General features: G+C 41.6%; 1 protein-coding gene across 1 annotated transcript; it reads left to right on the top strand.

Annotated features, from left to right (window-relative positions):
* The first annotated feature begins 4,832 nt into the window (after positions 1–4,832).
* Positions 4,833–5,936, top strand: LOC115964990. The gene is made up of 2 exons (XM_031084207.1): positions 4,833–5,017; positions 5,495–5,936. The coding sequence occupies exons 1-2, from the start codon at positions 4,833–4,835 to the stop codon at positions 5,934–5,936; spliced, it is 627 nt and encodes a 208-aa protein (XP_030940067.1).
* Positions 5,937–17,091: the final 11,155 nt, after the last annotated feature.

Here is a 17,091-nt window from a genome sequence, read left to right as displayed (position 1 = left end):
TGTTCTCTGCAATTTATTTTGCTGTTTTGATATGTCTTTCAATACGAATATCCTTGCTTGTCATTTACGTGTATTGTAGGAAGCGTGTCCTGTGTATTACTTGATTCTTAAAAAGCCTGTTAGCTGCAGTGAGTCAAAGCCCGGTCCACCAAACCACAACTTATCTAGGCCCGAGATCCTTGGGCCTGAGCGTCACAAAAAAGGCGCTCTCACATTTTGGCGATTTCACTGGGGACTGGGCAAAGAAGAGGGAGGAAGCAATCCCTTCACAAAGCTTGCCTCCAAGACAAAGAAACAGCAAAGGAACTAATGTGCCACCTACAGCCTCTGAGCTTGTGGGAGAAAACGAGGTAGCTTCTAGACAAAGAGGTGAGGTACCCTTGGTAGAACAGGAGGTTGTGTCAGGACAGAGACACACAAGGCAGGAACCAGACCTCATGGCTAGGATGACAGCAATGTTGAAGGATCTGGAGCAAGAAGTTCGCCTTCTCAAAGAAGGCAGGACATAGGAAATCAGGGACAATGTTCCCCCTGCTAGTAACCAAGATGGAACGCAGCCAGAAGGAGGGTCAGTAGTGGAAGGGAGAGCCAACCCTCAATACTTAACACTGGCAGATGTCAATGCCCTCCTAAAGTAAGAAAGGGAAAAACTTTTGGGGATCCCCAAGCAATTCTCTTGGGATCCTCCGTTCCCTTCAGAACTTCTTGGCAAACCATACCCTAAGGGGTATGAACCCCCAAAGTTCCATCATTTCGATGGAAGAAGTGGAAGTGTTGTGGAACACGTGAGTAGGTTCATTCACACTATGGGCCACTATGTAAGAGACAGAGAACTATGTCTAAGGGAATTTGCCAAATCCTTAGTGGATAGGGCATACACTTGGTACACCACGCTAAGACCAGGGTCCATCAAAACCTGGAATGAAATGATGGAAAGATTCTGTGCCAAATATTATCCCAGTGAGGACTAGATCACTTTCCAGAACCTTCAGATGGTAAGGCAGAGATTTGGAGAGGATCTCGTCCAGTTTATTAAAAGATTTGAAGATGTGTCCCTAGATTGCTATGGAGACCACGAAGAAAAGGAGCTCGTGGAAACCTGTATAGCTAACATGCTTTTCAATTATAGGCTCAACCTTGAAAATCTGTGTATCACGCATTTTGCTGACTTGCTGCAGAGGACCAGAAAGACAGTACAAACTATGAGGACAAAAAGGATGCCTGTGTCCCAAGCTATGACAGCATCCGTAGGAGAGAAAAGGAAGAGGCCAGATGGGAAGGTGTTCGAGGAACCACCGGTAATCCCATGTACAGCTGAAGAGTTAAACCATGTCTTAGACAAATAGGTCAGAGATGGAGTTGTTAGGCCATTTACTGTGTCCAGGCTGCCAACGGAAGAAGAAAGGAAGAACCCTTTATTTTGCAGAATCCATAATTATGTCAAGTATTCCACCAAAGATTACTGGACCCTTCGCAGACTATTCCACAAGAAGCTAAGGGAAGGAACCCTGGAACTCACTTAGAAGGAGCCAGAAGTGCAGAGAAACCCCTTGCCTAACCACAAAGGGAAAGGGATGGTAGTAGTAGTAATCCATGGGAACTCGGCAGAAGCAGGAGAATCCGAAGGATCCTTCCACCCGAGCATAGTCAGGACCCTCCAGAAGAATCCCAAGTTTAGGTCACTATTCAACCAACTGGGATTTGGACCAGAAGCAAGAAGGGTGGCCATAGAGTCTCTCATGAGCATAGCAGCAGATTTAGGAATGGAATGCTTTACAGCAGAGTCAAATGCTAGTCGAGCTTTCCTGGAGACAACCAATGCAATAACCTTCACCAATGAAGACATGGAGATTGAACACCCAGACCACCGCAGACCCCTTTATCTAATGGCCACCATAAATGGTGTCCAAATCAGAAAAGCACTGGTGGACACAGGGGCGTCACTCAATCTCATAACCTTGAGTACCTTGGAAGCTATGGGCTTGGTTAACAGAAGGATCCTGGGGGCTCCCATGGAAATAATAGGATTTGGAGGGTCGGTGGAATCAATAGAAGGATACGTACAACTAGCCTTAAAGGTAGGACCAATAGTAGCCCTGACAAGGTTTCATGTGATTAATGCAGAAGTATCTTACCATGTGTTGTTGGGACACCCGTGGCTCCATAAACATCATCTTATTCCATCTACGTTCCATCAATGCATTAAAGGGAGACTGAATGGGAGACCCGTGAGAATCCCTGCCAACCGTAACCCTTTCAGCCAAGGAGAAGTAAACTTTGTAGAAACAATGTTCTATGATGAGTTAGAACCAAATGACGAGAGCCCTGCCCTAGGCACTCCAGGGGCACCTATCCTAGAAGTAGAAGAAGGAGGGAGGGGCACCCGTGACCTGAGGAATCTTCTGGAAAGAAAAAGACAAAAAAGGGAGCTCAGCTCTTCAGGATCCCGAGAATGTGTGGTGGTAAGAGAACCCGGAGGGAGGCTAATCTACCGTTTGTGAAGGTGCGCGAGACCTGAATGCATTATGCAGAAAGGTCCCGAACCACCAAGCTGCATGATGGCCCAAGAAGAAATCCCAGAAGAACCAGTCAAGGAAGCCCAAATTTAGCCTAAGGAAGAATTAAAGGAAATAGATTTGGGAACCGAGTTGGGATCCCGAAAGCCTGTCTTCATTAGCAGTCAACTGGTGGCATAAGAAAGGGAACAATTGGTAGCCTTACTTCAGAAATACAGAGATGTGTTCGCATGGACCTATGATGAAATGCCTAGTTTAGACCCAGGATTGGTAGTTCATTCTCTCAATGTGGACCTAGGAATGAGGCCAGTAGTTCAACCGGCTAGGGTCTTCCACACCGAGGTGGAAGCTCAAATAGTTCAAGAGGTCAAAAAGTTGCTAACAGCTGGTTTTATCAAACCCATCCAACACCCAAAATGGCTTTCCAATATTGTACCTGTGAAGAAGAAAAATGGTCAGATCTGTTGCTACGTGGACTTTCGCAACTTGAATAAGGTGTGCCCTAAAGATGAATTCCCCTTGCCCAATATCGACCTCCTTGTAAATTCAGCTGCAGGAAGCTTAATGTTCTCATTTATGGATGGGTACAGTGGGTACAACCAAATCCGCATGGCTGCCAAAGATGCAGAGAAGATGGCATTCAGAACCCCAATCAGGAACTTTTACTACACTGTAATGCTCTTTGGCCTCAAAAATGCAGGGGCTACGTATGGAAGATTATGTAGATGACATTGTGGTCAAATCAAAGACCAAGGCAGGACACTTCCAAGTACTTGAGCAAGTTTTTGAAAGATGCAGGAAGTACAAACTCCGCATGAACCCCATGAAATGTGCCTTCGGGGTGTCTGTTGGAAAGTTCCTTGGGTTTCTGGTACATCACAAAGGCATAAGTGTGGATCCAGCCAAGGCCACAGCCATCACCACGATGAGAAGACCAACTACCGTGAGGGAACTCAAAAACTTCCTAGGAAGGGTCTCCTATATTAGGAGATTTGTGCCTGGTTTGGCCTCAGCTACGGCAGGTCTATCCAAACTATTGAAAAAGGGAACTGGATTTACTTGGGGAACGGAACAACAGGAGGCTTTCCAAAGAATTCAGTACATCATGAATCATTTGCCCACCCTCCAGGCACCAGTACGTGGGCGACCTCTGCTGTTATACTTAGCATCAAATTCCCAGGCAATAGGACCTTTGCTGGCACAAGAAGACGACCAGGGGAATGAGCATCCTATTTACTATGTAAGCAGAACATTCAAGGATACCGAGACCAGGTACCCCAGAATAGAGAAAGCTTGCCTAGTAATCATCTACGCGTCCCAAAGGCTAAAGAGGTACTTCTCGGCTCACTAGATCCTTTTGATGACCAAGTCCCACCCCATAAAGGCACTCCTACACCAACCCCTTCTCACGAGAAGAATAGCACAATGGCTAGTCTTGCTCTCTCAATATGACATAGGCATCAGAACTCCCAAGGCCGTCAAAAGCCAGGCCATAGCAGATCTGCTGGCTCAGTTCCCAGGAAAGGAGGAAGGCCCACTGAGTGAAGAAATCCCTAGTAAGGTGGTAGTAATAGAGATCCCAGGAAAGAAATGGACCATAAGGTTTGACAGGTCAGCCACGACAACTTCAAATGGGGTAGAAATTGTACTAAGTTGTGAAAATGGGGACACCATACCCTTGTCTTTCAAGCTTGGTTTCTCGTGCTCTAATAACGCAACTGAATATGAGGCATACTTAACCGGGCTGACTATAGCACTCAATATAGGAGTAAAGCATATGAGAGTGTTGGGAGATTCCAATCTTGTAGTTTCCCAAGTAAAAGGTGACTTCAGGTTACGGGAACAAAACTTAGCAGCCTACAGAACTTGGGCATAAAGGCTGGAGCTGGAATTTCAGACCTTTAGCATAGTATACACTCAAAGAAGTGAGAACAGGTTTGCTGATGCGCTCGCCACTCTGGGATCCCAAATACCATTCAAAGGAAGAGACATGCTGATAAAAATAGGAAAGCACGAACATTCTGTTGTAAGGATCCTCCAAGGTACCCCGAAGAGTCCAAACAGTGGGATTGGAGGAGCGAAGTCAAAGAAAAGATGAAAAAGGCAGGACCCGAAGGGAACATCAAAGAACTAAAGGATTACACTCAGATAGAAAGGGAATTGTATAGAAGGTTGCCAGGTGGAATCTTGTCCAGGTGTATCACTGAGAAGGAAGGAAAGCTGAAGCTAGAAGAATTACATACCCAAGCTTATGGAGTTGCAGAAAAGATCAGGCTATATAGAAGGATGCAACGCATGGGGTATTACTAGCCAAATATGAACAAGGAGGTAGCAATTATACAGGAAAAATGTCAGGAGTGTCGTTTGGCAATAGATAAGGAAGAAAGCTATGCTGTGTTTGTTGTAGAAGATTGGCGAGTTCCTTTCATAGAATACCTGACTCAGGAGATCCTGCCAACTGACAGGACACTAGCCCACAAGCTCAAGAAACTAGTGGACAGGTATTTCCTGCAGAACGACATCTTATTCAAAAAGGGATACAGTGGGGATCCCCTAAGGTGCCTGGGGCCAAAAGAAGCTAGAAAAGTAGTCAGGGAAGTTCATATCGGTGATTGTGGGAGTCACTCGGGGAAAAGAAGGCTGTACAAGCAATTATTGTTGTTGGGATATTACTGGCCAACAATGAAAAGGGACTCTGAGGAGCTAGTCAAAACATGTCATGCCTGCCAAGTCCTGGGAGATGCAATTCACACTCACCCAAATGCTCTACAAGATATGATGACACCATGGCCTTTTCACACTTGGGGGCTTGATCTCATAGGGCCTATAAACCCTCCATCCAACGGTTACATATGGATCTTGGCAGCCACCGAGTACTTTACAAAATGGGTAGAGGCCATCTCTTTGAAAAAGGCCACTGGAGCAGCCGTAGTAAATTTTATTCAAAACCACATCATTACAAGGTTTGGGATCCCCAGAAGATTGATCAGTGACAATGGGACCCCATTCATAAATAAAGACATGAAAGGGTTAACTGAAGCATATCACATCAAACATGGAAGGTCTACCCCATACTACCCACAAGGAAACGGCCAAGCTGAGGCTACCAATAGGGTAATGTTGAAGATCCTCAAGAAGATGAAGCATGAGTATGGAGGGAAATGGAGTGATCATTTGGCAGATGTACTCTGGGCATGTAGGAGCTCTGTAAAGACAGCCACAGGATTCTCGCCATTTTCCCTAGTCTATGGAACAGAAGCTATCAACCCCGTGGAATTAGTTATTCCTACACCAAGGGTAGTTCTTGAAGAAAGCCAAGAAGAAAGTGAGAACGCAAACAATGAAAGAAGGCTGGCAGATCTAGAAGGGGTAGAAGAAGAAAGAGAGCTAGCCAAGAAAAGAAGCCAGAGGTATCAGTAAAGAATGACTAGAGCATATGCACAAGCAGTATGCCCAAGGATGTTCATTGAAGGGCAATTGGTACTAAGGATGGCAGAGCACGTAAGGAGGAACCTACCAGGACCCTCCAAGTTCACCCCAAAGTAGGAAGAACCCTACATCATCAGTGCAGCCCATGAAAGTGGGTATTATTACCTTACCAAGGAAGATGGGACAGTCCTAACAGAACCCATAAATGGGAAATGGTTGAAACAATACTACACATAAGGACGAAGGGATCTCAGCATGTCAAGATCCTTTTACCAGCTTCACAACCCGCTAAGTGTTTTTGTTTTTCTCTTATTATTTCTTTTAGCTTTTGTCATGAATTCTCGTATAAATGATTTTGTTCAAGAACCTATGATAGATTGACGCTCTATGGTCAATACTATATTAAATGATTTTCTCTATGTTCTTTAAAAGATGACCATATTTTAATGAAGTTCTTTTTTCTTCAACATTTGAGTTTTCTTTAAATACTGCAAAGTCCAAGTTTGGACAGATTTAAGGAAGGATACCTGAGTCAAAAAGAAAAAAAAAAAAGAGAAAAAGGTATGTAATGCCCTTTTACACATGGCCCAGGATTCACCTCACAGATGATTTCAAATACCCCACAGATAGTTCCAAGCGCATAGGTCTAGGATCACAGGAAAAAGTAAAATGCCCAAGATACCTAGCCTAGCACATTGGCAAAAGGGGGAACCTGTCAAAGTTCATGAACTGGGACCGTATCTCAAAAATATACATAAAAAAAAAATGAAAGAAGGAAAAGATACCCAGTGTACCCAATTCAGTACTTGCACAATAAAGTAACCACCGGGTACCTGGTCTAGAACCTACAGTGAAGCCTATAGGAACCATGGTCCAAGACTCAGGAAAGAAAAGAGAAAAGTCATGTATCAAAAAAAAAAGAACATGTATCAAAAAAGAGGGCAATGTATCAAAGAGAAAAGCAGATCCACATACTAAGAAATTAGAAGTAGTCTTGAAACACAAACACAGAGCTCAAAAAAAAAAAAAAAAGAGTAGTGTTCAAAAAAAAAAGAAACTTATACAACCCCAAATTGTTTATACGGGTCTAAAAAGAAAGGGAAGAAAGCTAAGGAATGAGGTCGGCCAACAAAGAGCCATCTGGAGGAATGATAGGCACAGTCAAAGAAGAAAGAATTCTCTGCCGCTTGACCTTCAAATCTTGCAAAGCCTTGTGAGCATGAGCCAAAGTTTCCTCAGCAACAACAATCTCAACATTTATGCTCCTGGAGGTTTGCCTCTGAAACAACATGCGGGCCAACAGGCGCAAGTGATCCAGCAAAAAAGACAAATTGAATTTGGCCTCTAGAAGGTCTAGGACCACCCCTCTCCACTCCAAAAGCCTTTCTTCAGATAAAGAGTTCATAGAAGAATTCCTCAACGAAACCAGCACAGCATATAGCAACTCCATCAAAATATTACCCAGAAAAATGCCTCCCCTAAAACCACTGGTGAAATCTCCGTGACTCTTGAGCAAACTCTCTAACAGTGGCAGGCCTTCAACAGGCATAGAGAAACGCATAAAGCTGCCATAAGAAGACCCAAAAGAGTAGAAGTGGCTGGCAGGAAGGCTGTTAAACTCCATAAGGTCAAAACGAGCTAGGAATGAGGAAAGCCTTGAATCAAGATTTGGGGCAGCCACTCCCGAAGCGTCCCCCATCGCTGTGTCCCCGCCTGCAGAGACTGGAAAAACTTGCAACCTTTTACTTTGACTGAAGATCAGCAATTTGAACGAATCTCACAATTCCCTTAGGAATAGCAAGCTCAGAATCTCTAAAGCCTGTATCAATATTTGTAAAATAAAAGAAAAAGGAAGAACATATTTAGTCTTAAAAAAAAAATAAAAAAAAAAAGAGAAAAGAGGAGCGAACCAATACCAGCTTCTTGAGGCAGAGCCTCTTCCTCCTGATCCTCTGATTTCCTCGAAGATTCTGGGAAAGGACATAAAGCAAGTTGAAGAAAGGATGAAAAACCTGTGGCATAATGGCTAAAGGAAGGAAAATATGCAGGGGGTTTCACCATGGAAGAAGAAAAAGAAAAGAGGATAGGGAAAGAAAGAAAGAAAAAGGGAACACAGTGGAAAATAATTCGCACTAACCTTCTGAGTTTTCTGATTCCAAGGAGGAGGCAACACTAGGAGCAGACCTCACACTAGCTTGACCTAAAAAGGAGAAAGGAAAGAAGAAATTCAAAAGAACGGGGAACAAAGAGAAATAGAGATGAAACACTATTTTAAAGGGAAATACGGCTCACATGTTTGTTTGGATAAAGGTGTGTCTCCCAAAGTCTCTTTAACTGACAATGTTTGAGGAAATACGATTCTGATGGGACTAGGAGTACGCTCAAGCTGAGGACTTTGAGATGCAAGGATCTTAGAAGCTTCGGGATCCTGAAAAGCCTGGGCACCCTACGTCGATTGCCCGGTCTCCTCAGCCAGACCACCACTAAGGGGCTCCTCCTCCATAACAGGAAATGCAATAGAAAGGGTTATAACAGCTTCTTCTTCCAGAACCTTGTCGGTCATAGGAGGGGATACCTCCACCTAAAAAAAAGAGGGGAAGTAGTAATAAGTGAAGACAACGGGGTGATACAAACAACACAGTACCAGAACAAACGAAGAAACATGAACAAGGAAAATACATACCACGTCATCACTAGAAGATTGGCTTTTGCCCTTCTTGAAATCAGACTTGCGTTTAGACTGCAAAGGAAACAATCACTCGTCAGCAAAGAGGAAGTAACTGCAACAATATGAACAAGTGAGAAAGAGAGAAGAAGGAAAGAGGTCTTGCCTTTCTCTCTCTCTCTCTACAGATTCTCTGGAGGTCTTTTGCTTACTACAAGTACGCCCAGAGGGTCCTAAGGGGGGCTGGGATACAAAATCAGAGGATCCTAAAGAACTATGGACTAAAGCAGTCACAGGAACCTGGAAAAAAGAAGACTCTACCTTGGTCTTCTTCCGAGTCCTTGAAGTCAAAGGTTGCCCGATCTCTTTGTCTTCTGGGGATACCAAATGTGTCTAAGACTTCCCAATTTTTCTTCTTTTCGTCTCAGGACCAATCTTCACACCCTCTGTACTTTCCTCAACATCAATTGTTTTTGTCTTTTCCGGCTTGACATCCTTGCCTTTACCCGAAGCAGTAGCAGCACCTATTGTCTCCATTGCACCTTTCTTAATAGGTACTCCAGAGGAAGTACCAATAATGAGACTGCAACCCAACCAAATTCCAGGAAAATCTTGTGCATAAGTCACCCAACCTCCCCTGGAGGTATGCCATTCTGCAAACCCAGTCTTGCTGCTTACGGCAGCAGAAACAATCCCAGCAGTAGGAAGGGATAAACGCCTATTGGATGTCGGAGCAGAGGCAATACCAAGACTTGGGGTTTCCCGAACTAAACCAGAGCCAACATCGTCGACAAAAGACTTTTGTATTCTTCTCCAATAACCAGTATAGCCACTGGAAGTAAAAACTCCTCTCTGGGAGTTAGGTACTGCAAACTGGGGGCTCCTCCATGACCAATAAGAAAAGGCCTGCAGCCTCAAGAAAGGATCCAAAGAAGGAAGGGACGGCACTATGTCCTTAAAAACTGGAGGAATGTCTTGGTCAAAACCAAACTGCCGGAGCACCCGATGTGCTGAATAATGGGTATATCTTGGACCACTCAAAGAGGGCACAGGAAGCCAAAAGGGGCTAATGTAAGCAAGATAAGCCAGACTACCCTCATCACCACGACGCAGGTCAAAAGTATTACCTGTAGAAGATAAAAAGGAAGACAACACAGAATCACACGCAAAGCCAGGGCCAAACTCACGAGGAGATCTCCAATGTAAGTTCCCTGCTTGATCAAATAACTCAACAAGATTGAGGCCACCACCTTTCAAGCTAATCCAATGAAAAATAATGGGAAAAGCATCAGTCAAATTGCCACAAAGACCCTTCACTATGTCAGGGGATCCTTGGAATTTATCCTTTACAAACTTCAAGTTCCTGCACTTGGCCAAAGTAGCTGCAGAATGGTCACACATAAAAATCTGAAGGATAGCACAATGAAGAGACGAGGTAATCACATAACAAGAATCACTCTCGGCCTCATCTCCATGAAGCTGATCCAATTGAGAATAAACATGACCCAAAAACAGAGGGGCTAAAGGATATTGGATACCTCGAGCCATCTTGATCGCTAATGGAAAAAAGGAAGACTTAACCCCGTACCCAGGGAACTCGCTGAACAAGAACTTGCTAAGCCAAAATGCTAGAAAACCAGCCCACCTCACTTCCTTATTCTTCTCACAAGAAAGGGTCATCACCCATCTCCCCATTCTAGCCGGCTTACCACCAGGAGAGGCAGTATGACCGCCAAAATGGCCAAACAGTTTATCTTCCACCACAAGATCCTCTTTAGAAAGGTTGATATCAAAGGGACTCTCATCACCAAACACCAGGAGAAGGAAGTTATTAACCACATCCTCCAGGGTAATCGTCAACTCACCAACAGAAAAGAAAAAAGTATGAAGGGAAGGGCACCAACGGCGTACCCGATGCCTGAGCCCCTTGGCGTCTCTAAAACCCTCAAGATTTCTGAAAATTTCCACCGCCTTTAGGATACCAGCACTCTCCAGGCGACCCACAAACTCCACATCAGACAATTCCTTGTCTACCCAGATGGGCCAGCCTTGGATTTTTCCCGAAACAAAATCAAAAAAGATAGGCACCGCCTCTCGAATTCCTTGTCTAATCTGAAGGTCGAAAATCTCTCTAGGGTCTGGAACCTGGGCGGAACCAGCAAAACCCATTTGGCCAGAAAACATCCAGGCATGAGGAGACGGAGGAGCCTCGCCATGAGATACCTGAGGAAAAAATGGACTGGAAGAGTACCAGGGGTCCCGTAAAGGGAAGGCCGGACGTTCAGAAACTTCGTGAGAATCGCTCGGAGAGGAACTAGAAGAACCTTCGCCCTCAGAAGGGCTTGGGGTGCGCTCTCTTCTTTTTCGGGAAGAAGAAGAAGCCATTGGAACAAAGTGAATAATGAGAAGAAAAAGGGATTGAAAGAACGAAAAAGGGGAAGACGGAAATAACAGAGAGAAAAAAGAGACCCAAGAATGAAAGACTCAGAGAAGCAAAGTGATAATGTGAAATGGCCACAATAAAGGCACAAAGAGCAGTTGGAGAAGACAGTGTATGGAAAGACGCGCCAGTTGCCAAAAAAATTTAATTTTTTAAAAGGGATTAATTAGCAGTTATTAATGGAAGTTACGGGAAACGAGAAAAGTGGGTAAAGGGATTTTACTCCAAATACTCAATTGCCACGCAAAGAGGAAACTATAAAATGAGAGAACACAACACACAGTAAAGGACTAAGGTGACCAAAAAGCAACAGGAAAAGTCGGGATCCTGAGTAAAGAAAGAAGGGGAACCCAGGGGGAAATTAAAAAAAGATCCTACGAAAATTTAAGAAAACCAGAATTACTCACGCGTGGGCTTCAGGCAACCCACGAGCTCGGGGGGCTAAATGTTGAGGTCTAAAAAAAAAAAGATCACAGTGCCCAAGCCCAAAGAAGGGAGCCAAGCCCAAAAGAAAATAAGCCAAGTCCATGGAAGCAGATGCAAGGGGACCACGAAAGAAAAAGAAATGACAAGCACAAGAGGCTTGAAGCCCAAAAGAAGAAGCATTAAGAAGGAAAAGAAACCCACGACAAGAGATTAAAGAAAAATAGCCAGAATCCTCAGCAACCACCAAGAGGCGCGGATCCTTCCAGGTGCATAAGCACAGTCAAAGGAAGATTAAGACAGTTCGAAAGAAAAGGACAAGAAAAGAAAATAAGAAACAGAGTAGAAGCCACAAGTGCCAAAAGACCCAGCAAAAAAAGAGGAAATAACTAGCGACCTCTCATGGTGCAAGTGGGAAGCGTCTCGGGGAACCAGAATGGAGAAGTACGAAAAGGGGAATGGCAACAGGCGACTTTCAAATCGGCAGAATGGGATTCCGCCAAGATGGGAAAAAGGGCAAAAAGGGAGAATTGCCAAACGGTGAGATCGAGAAGGGCATACCTCAACACATCCCGAAGTAGGTAACCAGCCATGGACTTTCAAATGAATCAAAGCTGAAAAGAGGGAGAGAATGAAAAAAATGGGAAATAGAACCTACCGAGTGATGGGCACGGAGCAGGCTCTGTTAACCATAAGACAAAACAAGGGAACCAATGGTTCCCTGGGATGCCAGAACTTCACTATAAAAGGAGGGGTAGGTTACGAAGAAAAAAAGCAGAGATTTTTGGAGAGAAAAAAATATCAGTAAAGATTTGTAAAAGAAGAGAAAACTGAGGGAAATTTAATAACATTGTCTTCTCGGTATCCTGTGAAAGCCATTATTGCACATACTCGGATTCAAAAAGAATCAAACTTTGCAAGTCTTGAAGGTTGAAATAACCATTCAAGACTGTAATTTTTGAGCTTGCTTGAACCTTGTATCACGTCTTAGTGAGCATACTGTAACCATAACAAAGGAAATCTTAATGAAATATGTCTCAATGATTTAAGGATCCTTATAACATTGCTTTGTGTTCTTTGTTGATCCTGTTCTCTGCAATTTATTTTGCTGTTTTGATATGTCTTTCAATACGAATATCCTTGCTTGTCATTTACGTGTATTGTAGGAAGCGTGCCCTGTGTATTACTTGATTCTTAAACAGCCTGTTAGCGGCGGTGAGTCAAAGCCCGATCCACCAAACCACAACTTATCTAGGCCCGGGATCCTTGGGCCTAAGCATCACAAAAAAGGCGCTCTCAAATCATTCAATTTCTCTTTCTTATCTTTGAACCCACTCATGGTTCGTGCTTTAAGGATTGCTCATCCTTGTCATTCTTGCGTACTCTCTCACTTGATCGAAGTCTTTTTTTTTTCTCTCTCACCCTTTTTCTCACTTCGATGCTTGCTCTTTATGATTGAATGAACTAAGACAATCTTATCTTTTGATTCCTTATTTGGATTAACCAATGTTTTAGGTTTAAGGATTCATTCATTTCAAAACTAGCAACAAGAGATAACATAATACACATCATATTTGAATGACCATCATTATTGAAAGCGAAACAACATTGATTTGAAAATTCAAATGGAAATACTCAACAATAAAACAAGGGAAAGACTTGACAACACAACATTAAGAAGGACTCTAAATGACTTGACGAATTGAAGACATAATAATTGAAAAAGACTCAACATAATTGAAATGGCTCATCCTTTAGCAAAGGTATTCTCATGGATCAAATCTCTTAAGCACATCCCTTCATTCGATCTTGCTTCATCTCTAGCATCTTGGCTTGGCAATCACTCAACCATCAATTAAATCTTGAATCTCATGCTTCAACCTAAAGCAATTATCTATCTTGTGTCCTAACTTTTGGTGAAAAGCACAACACTCATTCATGTTCCAAGTGTTTAGGATTGGAGGTGGAAGAAGGGTAGGCTTAAGCGGCTTATGGTAATCCTTCGTAGATAAGATTTCAAAGGCCTCTAATAACGATATGTGAATGTCATCAAATTCCCTTTTCTTTTTGCGAGTGTCATTGGCAATAACTTTCTTTCTTTATTTTGGCTTGCCAAAAACATCCTCGACTTGTGGGCCATTTATTCCTTCAAGCCTTTGTAGTTGAGTGCTTACATCCTTCATTAGCTCCTCTATGCAGACAAGTGTCTTGTTCATGACATCGATACTTTCATTCATGCTCTTCATTGCCTCTTGTTCCTTAGTGAGTAGATCTTGATAAGATTAGGGATGTGCTTTAAGATTATCTTAAGTGTTCCTGAAAATAAATTTGATCAAATAAACATGTGCTCACAATGTCTTTAAAGTTTTGGACCCAACATCTTAATCAACTTTTCTTTCTTGCATCAACTTGTGGACTATATGTATGCCACATTCGTATTCTATGTCTTGTATCATTTCATTATCTTGGACTTAGAAATAGAATGAGCTACATCAATCTTTCAAAATTCATGCTTTTCCCCCATGCTTAAAGCCCAATTACTTCATTCACACATTTCACTACCTCATCTTTCCTCATTTTATTTCAAGCCCAACATTCTTTCTTTTTTTCTTTGAGCTTTGAATCCAATTATAAGTCACTCATCTTGCCCTCTTATCCTCATTTGGGCTTAAGCATAGATTGTTCATGAATTTTTCAAGGTTAATCCACATCTTGTGCTCTATTTGTCCTTATGAAAATGGTCTCATCAAAGAATTTAAACACAAAGATCAATGCCCCATTTATAATGCATGCCCATCATGCTTTGGAAAATTTCTTGTGAAAAACTTGTTTGAACTTGTATTTAAAATGAGCCATGACATTTAGAAGTCCACATCCTTTCCTTTTTTTTTGAAGAAAAAAAAAGTGACCAAGTTTTATCTCAACACATCAAAATCTTTTACTTGTCCCATTACAAAGTCTATCTTGAATGTTCACTCTCTCCCCTTATGAGGGCCTTACCCCTAGTTTCAAAAGTTTGATCCATTTTTATCTTTCATTCTCAAATGGGCCTTGCCCCTATTTCAAAGAGTTTGGTCAATTGGTTCAAAAAGATTTCCTCTTTTAATCCTTATTGGACTGTTGGTGAGCCAAGCCTACCCTTGTCTTTAGGTTTTAGGGTTTCAAAATTTTCCCAAAGCACGGATGGATTCAACTTCTTTTCAATAAAGCCTATAACATACTCATGATCTTGGGCTCTCTTACTTTTGAAAAAGATTTTTGAATTTTGACCCAAAAGCTAGGGTATGTTATGACTTTATGGCCCAATGCCTCCCTCCAAAGTCTATGGTATACTCATGATCTTAGGCCCTCTAGATTTGAATTTTTTTTTTTTTTTTGAATGGGCCAAAAGCTTAGGGTATGTCATTGCTTTGTGGATCATCTTTTTTTTTGAATTTTTATTTATTTATTTTTTGAAAACTTTTCATTTTTCTTATTTGAAAATTCATGTCTTCAAAAAAATATTTACAATAGATTTTTTTTTTTTTAATTTTTTACTTGAGAAATTTTTTCTTTGCAAAACATTTCTTTTCTTGAATTCTTTTTCTTTGCAAAAGATTTTTTTTGAGAATTCCACTTCTAAAAAAAATATTTACAAAGATTATTTTTTTGAAAACTTTTCTTCTTTGGAAAAGACTTTCTTCTTTTCTTGAAAATATTTTTTGAAGTAGCCCTTTAGCTAGAACATATTTTGGCCCTCCTTTCAAAGCCTATGAATCTCTCATCATTTTGGGCATTGGCATACAACAAGGAGGCCCAAGATTAGGGAAGTTTATATTGACTTTATAGGATGTTCGATGCGATATCATAGCATATTTGTTACCCTAGACCCAAGGTTCTCCTTTTCAAGAGGCCTTTTGATTTGGGCTTATGATAGCAACTAGGCTATGGTCTTATGAACCTTTCAAGTTAAGATATACCTTTGGACTTTGGAATAAGTCTCTCATATGTGAGACCTTCTTTTCCTTTTGTGCCAATATCTTAAGGTATGCCATAACTTTTGGGTCATCCTCCAATTTTTTACATCTTTTATTTGTCTTTTAGAATTAGGTGAACACAAGATATATGGTTGAACAAACAAGGGACATAAAGGGTACCCTCTTATTGATATGATCTAGGATCTCTCTAAGTGGGGTAGGCTCCCTAGAGCTAAAGGGATAGATATGTAGGTCACTCACAACTAGGTGGACCATGATTATAATCGAGGGCCTAAGTAGACCTTTGTGGATTGGTGGCAAACTGTTAATGTACTCAAAGCCCATCATAGGTAATGGTACACAATGTGAGTTGGAGGGATGAACTTCAAAAGACTTGGGACTGAATGGAGCCTTCCATCTTCCCACTCATCACCAACTATGGAAAAAGGGAGAAGAGAACCAAGTGATGTGTGTGCAAACAAGTATTAAATGAGTCTTTCTTAAGGTTAAGACATAGGAAACATAGGAATTAAACTTACAATACCCAGCGGAGTCATCACTGTGGACACAACAGGGAGTGACCACCAAGTTTTTGCAATGGTCTAGGAACCATATATGTAGCGTCCTCTCGAGGAAGGACCATTGATCTTACAACAAGAGATATGGGTTCGAAGTTAGGGGATGGTCTTGGGAAGGTGTTAGGCACCTAAAATCGGCCAACCCTAAGGTTGGCTTCCTCTTATTGTGTCTTATGTCTTAACCTTATTAAAGGCATATTCAACACTTCTATACTCACACACATGCTAACATGCATCTAGTAAACAAACATGGCATCTTCATCCCAAAACCCTAACATACATCTATCATGGCATACACATCTCCTGGCATACATCTATCTTATCTCATCAGCAAGCACGTTCACACATCATAATCACTACCAATCAAGGGGATTAATCAAGCATATTCATCATGTTCATCAATCAATAAATATCATCATGCTCATCAACCAAATCAAACGCATGTTCATGTAATTATGCATGACTTATCTCACTTACCTCATAGAACCACAACACTTATACATCAATGCATGTTCATATTCATATGCATGTTCATGAGATTCAACCAAGATATAAACCCTAATTATCAATTCAACAATCAAAGCATGTGAAACATGTTATTCTACTAACCCTAGACCTAAACATGTGAAAAACTAGACTCAACAAGACCTAAACATGTGATTAAAATTAACCAAAACAAGTAAAATAGCAAGAACCTTAAATCTGGGTTTCTAGGCACGAGGATGCATACGCATACATGAGTATACATACACATACTGCCCAGAAACACAGTTTTAAAGCAAGCAACAAACAATCAATCAAATAAAACCTAGCATGCTTCTAATATATAATAAAACAACCTAAACTAACAACAAAGATATCAAAGATCAAGAAAAATAAAGATAAAAAAAAAAAAAAAAAAAAAAAAATCTATTCCTAAACATGCATTGGATCTAACAACAAACAAGAAAAACACTTAACACATCCAAACATGTTCATCAATATATCCAATCATATCAACTTTCCAATCAAAACATGATGAGATAAAAAAAAAAAAAAATCAAACAAAAAAAAAAACATATTTCTAAGTATGAATAACATATAA

The sequence above is a fragment of the Quercus lobata genome, chromosome 2 (assembly GCF_001633185.2).
Source record: "Quercus lobata isolate SW786 chromosome 2, ValleyOak3.0 Primary Assembly, whole genome shotgun sequence".
In the NCBI taxonomy this organism is placed as follows: domain Eukaryota; kingdom Viridiplantae; phylum Streptophyta; class Magnoliopsida; order Fagales; family Fagaceae; genus Quercus; species Quercus lobata.
Note: the sequence above shows the minus strand (reverse complement) of the source record. Positions and strands in the feature narration are given on the sequence as shown.